Source organism: Chelonia mydas, chromosome 1 (genome assembly GCF_015237465.2).
Source record: "Chelonia mydas isolate rCheMyd1 chromosome 1, rCheMyd1.pri.v2, whole genome shotgun sequence".
Taxonomy (NCBI): domain Eukaryota; kingdom Metazoa; phylum Chordata; order Testudines; family Cheloniidae; genus Chelonia; species Chelonia mydas.
In genome coordinates this window covers 80,977,390-80,989,693 of record NC_057849.1, presented here as the reverse complement: position 1 = coordinate 80,989,693, position 12,304 = coordinate 80,977,390, and the positions used below count along the sequence as shown (strand labels likewise).

The 12,304-nt window shown below is 44.8% G+C and overlaps 1 protein-coding gene across 1 annotated transcript; it reads left to right on the top strand.

Moving 5' to 3' along the window:
• Positions 1–4,476: 4,476 nt before the first annotated feature.
• Positions 4,477–6,793, top strand: POU4F1 (POU class 4 homeobox 1). Its single transcript, XM_037889686.2, has 2 exons — positions 4,477–4,907; positions 5,717–6,793. The coding sequence occupies exons 1-2, from the start codon at positions 4,785–4,787 to the stop codon at positions 6,737–6,739; spliced, it is 1,146 nt and encodes a 381-aa protein (XP_037745614.1). The 5' UTR covers positions 4,477–4,784; the 3' UTR covers positions 6,740–6,793.
• Positions 6,794–12,304: the final 5,511 nt, after the last annotated feature.

The following is a 12,304-nucleotide window of genomic DNA, read 5'->3' as shown; positions in this document are numbered from 1 at the left end:
CTCTGCGATCCGAGAGAGACTGACTGACTGACTTTGTGTGTGGTTAGGTATGTGTCTTTGCAGGTGTAGCCTGGGGCTGTATTGGTGACTGTCAGAGAAACTGGAAAACGAAGAAGAGAAAGAGGTGCACTGAGGACTGAACAACAACTCAGCCTCGACGTATTTGCTCACAAAGCCAGCAGAGAGAGGAGTGAAATCTGAAGTGCAAAACACCACAATCGGCTGGATCCTGCGCCCATTGAAAAAAATGGCAGTTTTGCCATTTATCTCAGTGGAAGCAGGATCGGGCTCATTATAGGCTTTCTCTTTTAAAAAGTATCTGAGGGACCGAAAGAGGATTGTGCTTTAAAACCATCCCTTTGAAACGTTCTCTCTTCCTCCCAGCCCTCCACTCCCGCCCCACTCTTCACAAACGTGTCCAAAGTACTGCGAACGAGGTTTGGTTTATCTTTTGAGTCAGCCATTTGTTTTTTGATTATACCCGAGGAGCCACGGAGACTCAAATAATTGCTGAGACTAAAACAAGTGTGAAAGTCCTCGCCTCTCTCTACCTTCCACTCCCGCTCTTGGCCTCTGTTAGAGACAGATCAGAGAAGAAAGAGTTGATTGAGTCTTAAACTTTGAAACTATGTTCAATGCCTGAAGACTCCAACAGAATAAAAAGAAGGGCAGGACAAAAAACTGGCCACAGAACTTTATCCAAACCCGAGTTACCGAATGTACATTAGCAGGCAGGGCCGGGGTGTCAGCCCTAAATTCAATTGTCTTTTACAGATTCTGGAACCGACAAACTTGAGTGAATGGGGCATGAGGCAGCATGGGGCCCCGTATCAATGGGGAACTGTCCAGCACAAAAAAGCTCCTGAAAAACATGATGTCGAGTACCTGCGAGATATTTGCTCATAACACACTTCCCACCTACTGCATGGGATTTTTGCACAATAAATATGCCCAAGACTATTTGTAACAAAAGAGTGCACTATAACTAGCCTGCAGTGCATGTGGATACATCTACAGCCAGGTAGAAGTTGTACTTCCATTGGTGTTTGCCAATCTGAGTAAACCAACAGGCGTTATATTGACATACTGCCCAGACATACTGTCCATTTCCCCTGCTCCTGCGCTAGGTTGTTACCGCTCCAGGAAGACCTGTTACAGGGAGGACACAAACCATTGGCTTCGAACAGATGTTACAGGTGGCGATAGCAGTGGTGGGGGAGGGATAGCTCAGTGGTTTGAGCATTGGCCTGCTAAACCCACGGTTGTGAGTTCAATCTTTGAGGGGGCCATTTAGGGATCTGGGGCAAAAATTGGGGATTGGCCCTGCTTTGAGCAGGGTATTGGACTAGATGACCTCCTGAGGTCCCTTCCAACACTGATATTCTATGAGTCTATGAAAACCAGTCCTAACATTAAAACCCTTAATAATATTCCTCTGGGGCTAAAAAGAGTGAGATGGTGAAGTTGCAGGAATACAAAGTCAAGGCTGAGCTTTCCGAAGTAAAGGGAAATAAATGGACCAAAAGGAACTTGAATTGCTGGTCTACCCAGTAAACTTTAAAGCAAAAGCTGCCCCAAATCAATGTCTTCTATATACTTTTTCACCCAGGGCAGATATACCCAAGGCTACATTCTCTACTTATAACTGTGAATAAACGTATTGGTTTGTGGCAACCCAGGTTGGCCTGCTACAATGCAAGCGCCATCTAGAAGTGGTGCAATCGCTACCACGTGTCAGTCTTTCCCAACCAGCTAAAACCGAAGGGTGATATTATTGACACTACGGGCCTTCTGACTAATGGTCGAAAGCTCACGGAAGGCTGCTGTAGAGGTAAGAAGTTAAGGGTTTACAACCAGGAGCCCGGAATCCACGTGTGATGAGCAGCCTCAGAATTTGTAGCCGGAGAGAGAAGAGTCCGTGGCTCTGGCTCATGTGCAGATTTCATCATTTCTAGTGGACTCTCGCCTAGTGTGCCAGTTCCTAACCGCCACCACCACCTTCCTCTAGGCACAGGTTCTCTCCTTTCTCCCGCACGCCCTTAAAAAAAGCCACTGTAACTGATGAGTATAAGAAATAGAACCACTAAACATGTATGGGCCAAGCATATCTACCTGTTTGTCACTATATCCATTTGTGTATGCGGTTGGATCTGGAGAACATACTACATGATATCTTGGCTTGCGAGAAGGGGAAAAAGTAAGCCCATGGAATAAACCACAGACAAAACATGCCATTTTCTCCTTCTTTTATCATCACTTGAACAATCTTCATTAACACTGAGCGTTCCCTCTACCGATGTACACTGGTGAGTTTACTTGGCCAGCGTTCTGGCTAACCAGATACATTTGTCCAGCTCTGAGTGTCTCCATCTTCAGCGTCAGGTCAGAAGCCCATTGTCTTTCTATGGCTGATTGGTTTACCGTTATATCTATTCTATTGGCAAAGGAATGTGGGTTGTTTTGCATCAGGCTCCAGCGCGCATTTTCACCTCAAAACAATGTATCAAATGCACCATTTCCCCGTGTGCTGATCCTCAATTTATAAAACATGGCAGCTCAAAAAGCTACGGTAATTAATGAATCGTTAATAAAAGCATGTTAGTTATCATTTTGTTCCTCTTAAACAATTATTTCGATACAGGCTTCCCCCCTTAAAACCAGAATGTGTCAGTTTCTAGTTCATCCCCCTCCTAGATAAAGTTGCATTCAGCAATCCCTGGGGAGACAATAATGGATGGAGACCGGCTCCCTCTCGCATCCTTTTCTTTCTTTCTTTCTTTCTTTCTTTCTTTCTTTCTTTCTTTCTTTCCTTCCTTCCTTCCTTCCTTCCTTCCTTCCTTCCTTCCTTTCTGGCTGGATGAGAAACTGGAGAAAGCCATATGATGACAAATGTGGACTTTACTTGGGATTTTAATATGTACTTTGTATGTGTGTGTGTTTGAGGGGGGTATATGTGTATATGCATAATATACGAATATGTATATATGTACATAGACGAATCTCAATGCATGAGAGATACAGCTATTCCGACACTCTTTAAGGGTGGCACATGGCAGATCGGTTATCAGATCACTGCCTCAAACAAACACCCGGCTGCTTTTTCCTGGTGCCTGTCTTTAGCACTCCTGGAGCAGACGTGATAACATCTGGGCTATCACCCAGGGTTATCATTAGAGTGCCCCAGTGGACTGGCTTCACCTGTGTTGTTCCCTTCGGATTCAAATTAATCCCAGTTGTTGATCATAAACGTGAGAGACACATTTACAGGTTGATTAATTAAAGGGTTTGGCTGCCACCGGTTTTAACTACATACAGTTAATTTGAGAATTCCACTCTAAAAAAGATCGGGCCATAACCCAAAATATTAGTCATCAATATATTTGTGAATCTTTACTCTATTTTTTCTTCCTAACCGTTTCATCTAAATGCAACACTAAAACTGGGAAGAAACACAGACAAAAAATAATTGCAACAATGTTATTTTCCAGCCTCTTCCTCCTTTTCCTTTCTGCAGTAATGTCTATAAAGGCGATTCAGACTAGCTTCCCTGTGTTCTCTCTTCATAAAAGAAACCAAACTACCCGTAGTTTTAAAAATAAAAAGGCTTTGTGATTATTTTATGCTTCAAGTCATGCCGGAGTGAGACGTGGGTTTTCACACGATTAAAGAAGAGAGATTTTACAGGCTGCAAAAAAGGAAACGCACAATTTCATTTCAACAGTGTTTCCCATGTAGAAAGCACATGCTCCTTGTGGGCTAAGTGGCTGTCACTAGAGGTGCCTGACACAATAATATTTGCAACAAAACTAGATGGGGAGGGGGGAATGAAATTATAGGGAAATCAATAGACCCTGACTGCTTCAAACCAATGTCTGTCACAATGATTATTCTCAAGGAGCCTATTTAGAATTCTTAAAAGTAACAGGCTTACGCTGGAAAACTGTCACTTTCTGTGTTGAGAGTCCTCAGCACAGGGACATACACGTCTCTCTGAAGGACTCCACAGGAGCACAGGAAATTAACACCTCTTTCGCTACAATCCAGTTATTATTTTAAATAATGATAACTATATGTAATTAGACACCATGTATAAGCCAAGTAGGAAATCAGATATGGACCTTACAAGTACCAGCACCTAAGCATGCACAAACTCAGAGAGAGCTATATAGTCATGCTCACTGCATTGTATTGCATGTGAGATCTGGGCATGTATACATGTACGGATATTAGACGCAGATGCACGTGCAGGCACAGAGTACAGAGATGCGCTCGTTGGCGTCTCTGTGTCCGATTAGAAAGGCGAGCAATGCGCATGTGTTGCAGCCACAGGTGTAGCACCTGCACTGTCCTTCCATCCTGGTGGTCATTATAAGAGCAGCTCTCAAACTCCGGCACCGCCTAGCCGTGCAAACGCGCAAGGAGATGCAACAAGGCGCAGGGAGGGAGAGAGCGGGAGGGCGGGAGGAGGAGGCAGGGGGAGACAGCTGATGTCTATCAAAGCCGGAGCGCCCAGCTCTCGCGAGAGGGTCCGTAGCCACGAGATGTGGGGCTCAGGTGTAAGCGGAGCGCATCTCAGCCCAGCGCTAGGATAGAGCAGACAGATAAGTGAGACCGAGAGGGCTGGAGGGAGTCTCACTGTGCGGTCCTAGGGAGCTCCAAGAAACAGCGGCACCAGCAGTGGGATCTGCCGCTGCACCCTCATCCCCGGCAGGAGGAGAGCGCCCGGAGAGCACTTTTCCCCTTACTTCAGGAGTGTTTGTGGATTTACATGCCAAGCCTTCAAGATGATGTCCATGAACAGCAAACAACCGCATTTTGCCATGCATCCCACCCTCCCTGAACACAAGTACCCCTCGCTGCACTCCAGCTCGGAAGCAATAAGAAGAGCCTGTCTACCAACTCCGCCGGTAAGGGCAAGCCGCTGCATCTCTCTCTCTCTGTCTGTCTCTTTCTCTCTCTCTCCCCCTGTATACTGCATGTATGTGCACTAATAAAAAAACCGCTGCGAGGCACATTTTGACAAGCGGCGCTTAATGTTTTTTTCATGTCCTCCTCTGCAATCATCTGAGCGCCTGTGATCTTTTTTGAAAGCGGTGTTCACACGAGTCTCCGACTTCCTCCACTTTCGGTATTAATTTTTATGACTCGGCCTCTGAAAGGAATGTTCTGTATGCGCGCTGGTGTTTGACACAATTCCCCAGCTGAGAGTTACATATCCATTTCTTCTTCTCCCTTCTTTTCTTTTTCTTTGCCCCCTCCCCCCGCTTTCTGGTTCCCTCCTCTCTCTGCTCCCTTCTTTGCTGCTCTCCTCCACTCCTTGCCCGGCTTCCTCCTCTCTTTTTTCCCACCTTCCTCCTCTCTTTATTTTTTCTTTTACTCCCACTCCCGGGTCTCACCCTTTTATTCGCCCCTCTCTCGGCTCCCCCATTTCCTCACTCCCCCTCCCCTTGGGCTCCCCTGTGGGCTCCCCTCTCTTCTCCCTCCCTCCCCGGCTTGCTCCCCCCTTTCCGTTCCCTCCTGCCCTGTCTCCCCCACTATATCCCCCCATCTGCCCCTGCTTTCCCCACCCTCCACTTTCCTCTCTTCTCTCTGCCCCACTTCGCCTCCCCTCTCTCCTCGGCGTTTACCCCCTCCCGCGTCTCTCTCCCATCCCACTCCCCTCCTCTCTGCCCCCCTTTCTGCCCCCCTATGCTCCCCCCTTTTGTGTCGATTGCAGTTGCAGAGCAATATCTTCGCCAGCCTGGATGAGACCCTGCTGGCCCGGGCCGAGGCTCTGGCGGCCGTCGACATCGCCGTGTCCCAGGGCAAGAGCCACCCCTTCAAGCCGGACGCCACCTACCACACCATGAACAGCGTGCCGTGCACTTCCACCTCCACCGTGCCGCTGGCGCACCACCACCACCACCACCACCATCACCACCAGGCGCTGGAGCCCGGGGACCTGCTGGACCACATCACCTCCCCGTCGCTGGCGCTCATGGCCGGCGGCGGGGGGCACGAAGGGGCCGGCGGGGGCGGCGGCGGTGGCGGCGGCGGAGGAGGTGGAGGGGGAGGAGGCGGCGGCGGCGGGGGGGGTTTGATCTCCACCTCGGCCCACCCCCACTCGCACATGCACGGCCTGGGCCACCTGTCGCACCCGGCCGCCATGAACATGCCCTCGGGCCTGCCCCACCCGGGGCTGGTGGCCGCTCACCACGGCGCGGCGGGGCAGGTGGCCTCGGCGGTGGTGGGGGCGGCCGGCCTGGCCTCCATCTGCGACTCGGACACGGACCCCCGCGAGCTGGAGGCCTTCGCCGAGCGCTTCAAGCAGCGGCGGATCAAGCTGGGCGTGACCCAGGCCGACGTGGGCTCGGCCCTGGCCAACCTGAAGATCCCCGGCGTGGGCTCGCTGAGCCAGAGCACCATCTGCCGCTTCGAGTCGCTCACCCTGTCCCACAACAACATGATCGCGCTCAAGCCCATCCTGCAGGCCTGGCTGGAGGAGGCCGAGGGCGCCCAGCGCGAGAAAATGAACAAGCCCGAGCTCTTCAACGGGGGCGAGAAGAAGCGCAAGCGGACTTCCATCGCCGCCCCGGAGAAGCGCTCCCTGGAGGCGTACTTCGCCGTGCAGCCCCGGCCCTCCTCCGAGAAGATCGCCGCCATCGCCGAGAAATTGGACCTGAAAAAGAACGTGGTGCGGGTTTGGTTTTGCAACCAGAGACAGAAGCAAAAAAGGATGAAATTTTCCGCCACCTACTAAGCAAACCAACAAAACCAACGCGCCAAGTTTCCATCCCCTGGAGTGTGGGCCAAGGGAGGGGACCGAGGGGGGGACTGTTGGGGGGTTGGGAGTGAAGGGAGGGAGATTGCGGGGTGGGGGGTGCGAGTGGGAGGGGAGATTGTGGAAAGGAGGAGCGGGCTGGAGGAACCAGTGGACTTCTTGTTTGACCAGAGACACTCTCAAAATCTCCTGGGGACCAAGGAACAATGTAGGGGAGAGAAAACAACAACAACAAAAACAACAAACTTCTAAAGGAAAAGAAACGAGAACAACAAGAAGAAGAGCAAAAGTAAATGCTCTAGAAATCCATGGGGGGCACTTCTGCAGGCTGATCGCCCCCTTTACAGGAAGAGAGCGCGAGAACAACCCAAGCGTAAACACACAGAGACACACACAAAACTTACAAATAAATACATTTAAAAAAAAAAACCCTAAGTCACCAATTTTAAAAGGAAAAAAAACAAACCACAACCCAGAAGGTGAAACTATTGGTGATGATGCTCATTGTTTTTGTTTGAGTCTCTTTTTGTTCTTTTGTTTTTAACTATGTTTTTTATGAGGCTTCGTGATGGTTCTTCTCTGTGTGACTCCGGGTTTGGAAAGGGGTGTTTTTGCAGTTCCCAAGTCGGTTCGGTGCCTGGGGGGATGTGGTAGGGGGAAAGAGAAAGAGATTCTGGCCCTTGTTTCACAAACACTAGCTAGCTAAGAGTGAATGCTCAATCACTGGCTTTATACTCCGGGAAATTTCCCCCTTCTTCTGCCCTCACTCTGCTAGGGAAGCCAACCATTTTTATAACGAGCTATATAAAAAGTTACTTGCCCCTTTGTTCCTTTTCCTCCCTGTGCGTGCTTTGTGTTTGTATCTAGAGAGAGATCCATATCTCTATAGAGATACATCTAGCTAGAGATACAATGCATACGTTAGCTGTTATACTGCACTGGCTGCCCTGTTAACGTTAGAAGAAAACATGCGCTGAGTCATTAAGTCTCGGGGTTAAATGTGTCCTTCCCCTCTGGCATCTCTTCCAAATCTGTTGGAGAGGTTTAGCGGATTGCGGTGGTAGAAGGTTTCCTGTTAGTAACAGGGTTTATTTTACTAAGTAGGTAAGCGAAATCACCAATATAAAGAGGCAGGATTTGAAACGACATTTACTTCTGCGGGGTCTGCATGTTGAGGGGGAAAACATTTGGGTTTAAAAATCGTTTATTGTAAATAATAAACGTTAGGTAGAGGAATTGTTTTGTATGGTTACATTTGCACTATTCACGGCCTCCCAAATTGGAAAGCAAAACGATTATTCCGTATTATTAAAGATAAAGGTGCATTATATCTCGGAGATTGGGGGGCGAGGGGGGAAAGAGAAATGCCCAGAGCTCGTTGGATAAAATACCAGCTGTGTGCAAAAGACATTCACTGGGTCTGGTGTTATTGGAAAGGCTTTAAAAACAAGGCATTTCTGAAAAGAAAACACCCTGCTGTTTAAAACAAACAAACAAAGACTGAAACCATGCATGACCTAAAAAAGGCACAGAAAGATCCCTGATAAGGTCTCGGTATTATTTATTTATTTATTTATTTGATTATTTAATTATTTTGTGTGTCATTGTTTGCAGCGCAAACATTCTATGCATTTTGAAACTGAGCACTAAAAATAGAGTAGCTTCTGGTAGAACCTTTTGTGGATGGTGTAATTTCACAGTTTACTGCCTGTTTTCACCGAAAACACAAACATTCTTGTCACGTTCTTGTATTTAGATTTTTTTTAAAAGGAAGAAGATTGTAAATATTTTCGTTAATGCAACACACACATACACAAAAAATGGTTACAAACTGCAACCACGTGTGGATCCTGAAATGTCTCACTGAATTATCTACCTGTCCATGTATGTTTGCTGAGCTTTCTCCTTGGTTGTGTCTTTACTATATTACTTTTATTTCTTTCAGAAATATTTCTGTAACACAAAATACAACAGGGAGATAAGTCCCAGCACACTTACAAATAAAACAAACATGAAAACAGAATAGTTTATTATTCGGTGCATCTTTTTATGTTTATTTCTGAGTCACGGCTGATAAATTCAAGGGATAGCCGTTAGACAAATACTAATTCTACCAAAAAATAAAAATAGTGAGAGATGTATTTTTCTGCTAAATTCAGAAATCATTACTTTGAGATAGCTCTTATGTGAAAATCGGTGCTCTGAATAAAATTAACTATATATTAGCTGCGTGTGTTTCTTGAAGTTTATTCTATAACTGCAGAAAATATAAATCAAAGTAAAATTAAAAAGGACTTCTGAAGTATTTCTTTTCAGTTTGCTGGAAAGGATTATGCACCTACAAAATATGTGTAAAGAAAAAAAAAGCTTGGTGCTTTCAGGTTTATATGTTGTTCTGACTGGCCTAATTGCACTTAATTATGTAACAAAATATTTTATTTTTATTTTGTGTTAATAAATATGAAAATCATAAACTGATCTCTCCTGACGTTGTAAATGCAATTGTTCATTAGGAACGTATAGGATGCCACCTACTGCTTCAAGTGATCAAAGAACCTCTTTCTTTTCTGATGACCTGTGTGACTAGATCAGATGCCAAATGTAAAAAGTTACTTAATAGCTGGGATTATTTCTTCTGTAGATTTATTTTAGCCAAATCTTTTTAATTTTGCCGGTAAATCTGTGAATCAAGACACTTAACGTGATGTTCAGAAAAGAATAAAACGTTCAAAAAGCTGTGATTTTAAGCAACTGTTGATGTTAAAAACAAAAGCACTAAAGGTATTTTTTAAAAAAATAGAGCTCGTCCACCGGAAATTGACTTGTTTCTGTTGTTATGAACTTGAAATGTCATCAGAATTTTTAATAAATGCATTTGTAAAAAATATTATTTTATAGAAAAGTATTACCGGATATCATTTTTGGAGAGTCAGGAATGAACAAATAAAATAAATTACAAACTTTTTTTTAATCTTCCCCCAAACTGAAATGTTAGAGGACAACACGTTTGTATTATACAACCATGACAATGTATGTATTGAAAAGTAAAGAAGTTTGTTTTGTATTAAGTACAATCCTTATCGAGTACAAAGAAAATACTATGTTAATAAAACAGATAATGAAAAAAAAAATAACAGCTTTGCAGAGTTTCCTATTTTTTTATGGTAGGAAACTGTGCAAAACCAGAATGCTCTGCTTTCTGTTGAATAGATCTGAAAACTTCACGACAGAATCCCAAGAACCGATAAGGCCTTTTTAACCAACTCACTGAAAATAGCTCGGGGGGTGGGAGGAAAGTGTGCAAGGACAGGTCACAAGGACTGGTTAAACTTTTGCTTCTTAAAAAGGCTGAAGGGGGAGAAAATCCATCCCAATCTAGTGTCAAGAAATATGTAATCGGCTGAGCGGGGAATTCAAGCTGGTTGCTAAAAAGTTAGAATTATTCTCCATGCTGGAAAATGTTGCGGATCTATTCTAGAATATACAACCTAATATCTTCGGAACTTCTATCCAGTTCAGAACCTGTGACCCCTGCCGTGGAAGGGTGAGGAAACGTTGGTACCGTAGTCTCTTTCGTTTCATATTTTTCACATTTGCTATATCTTGTCGATTTCCTGGTCTGATTTCCCAGCCAACTCCTTAAGACCTAGACTGACTTCTGGAATTTCTGTTTAACACTTGTTCTCCAATTGCTTTCAACTTAGATGAGACCATCATAAATGAATAATAGACATACACTGCCATGGTAGTATTGATTTTTACTCTCCTGTGATATTAAGACTAATTCGGTCCTGGTTCAACAAGTAACAGGCTCCCCAGAAGGAGCATGAAGTGTCCTACAGCACAGTTTTTATGGTCAATATCCCCACCGACCCCCACCCATTCCCTCTTCCCTCCAAACAGAGACAGATTTGTCAAAAGATAATTATTTTAACTCTGACTGACTTTTGATCGCATAAAGCGGATACTGCTGCGTCTGCCCTCTCTGTTATTCCGGCTTTTCCCAAACGATTTAAAATCCCTCCAGTTATTTAGGTCTTGCTTTGCAGCCGATGTCTTTTTTAAGCTTTTATTATATTTACCTGCTGATTCAAAAAGAGGAGAAAAGCTTATTTGACTTTAAACTATCAGCAGCAGAATTCCAAATCGCATGGGAACCTATTTCCACCTGCGAGACAAGCATATTATTATCAGTAATTATGTTATTTAATAGTTGATAAAATATTAGAGCTCACTGCTGCCTAGGCCCCTTCTCGGTATAAATGGGCCCTATGCCAGAAGAGCGATGGGTCTGCAGAGCAGCTTTCGATCACGTGCACTACAAAAGGATAGCTGCAAATACAATTACAGAGCCGCCTTTAATAATTCATGTACTGAGAGTTAGAAAATTAATAAAATGAATTATAACAAGAGGCTAATTAAAAACTTTAGTAATTGTTGTCAAGACAGCTTGATGGGAGGCGTGCTGCACAAACCCCCCCTGCTTTTGGAAAACATTTTTTCTTTGAAAACCTAGAATGTGAAACACACTTGGTTCGTACTGAGAGCCGTTTTGATTTTTTTTATATATATATGGTTGTAGGTCATTTCTACTGGAATCTGATTGGAGTGAAAAATAGCAATCAGGTATCTGTAACATGGCAAATCAAAAAGTTCCATGGGGTAAAGTTGACCTAAAAGAGGAGCTCACGGATTAATATTTGATTGAGCAAACAGACAACAACAACACAACGCAAGTGTTTCTACTAGAGAACTGTTGGCTTTGCACCATTCGGATAAAGAACGGATTTTGACACAAGGGCTGGAACTTTCAGTCCCTAACCAGACAAGCTCCTGTCAGTTACCGTCTGTAATATGCCTGGTCTGAGAGTTTTAAGAGTGCATCTTGTACACATCCATTCCATCCCGCCAGACTTTGGTCTGAGTAAGGGCTGCAGGATAAACCGGGCGTAGTGTGAAGCATTTGATTTATACACCTCCAAAGTCAGTGAAAGTCAGTGTTAAGATTCCACCTCAACCTTAACTTGCCCTTTGTGATTAGGCACTGCAGGGGATCTAATGTTTCTCCACTGCTAACAATACCGAGGCAAACGGGGCCAGCTTTGATCTTGGTGTAATTCAGACGAATGCGATGGAATTACACCAGGAATTCATTTGGCCCAAGCAGACCACTAATGCTGTATACCTGTCTTTAACTGACATCACTTTGCTTTTGCTAGTTTAAACAGAACTTTAACCTTGGTTTAACACGGACCTGAGTTTTAATTTCCTTTGTTTTTGTTTACTGGTGGGAAGAAACTATAGAAGAAGCAGCTTACTTGAAGCGTACAAGAGGCACTCTTAAAGCTCTCAGATCATTGACACCGGAGTAACGGATCTGAAAGAGCCCTTTCCAGTCTATTGAGGCAACGCAGACTTTTGGAGAATCTTAATCCAGGGATTACTGGCATGATGGACCTGAATGTTTCCTTGCAGTCTATTGTGTCATTGCGAATTTATTGACATTTAAACTGCAGCTCCCCGTCTGATAGTTTAATGACTGAG

Coding starts and splice junctions, on each gene's coding strand:
- POU4F1 (XM_037889686.2), top strand. CDS start 4,785: ATGATGTCCATGAACAGCAAACAACCGCATTTTGCCATGCATCCCACC. Junction 4,908..5,716: donor CCTGTCTACCAACTCCGCCG/GTAAGGGCAAGC, acceptor TGTCGATTGCAG/TTGCAGAGCAATATCTTCGC.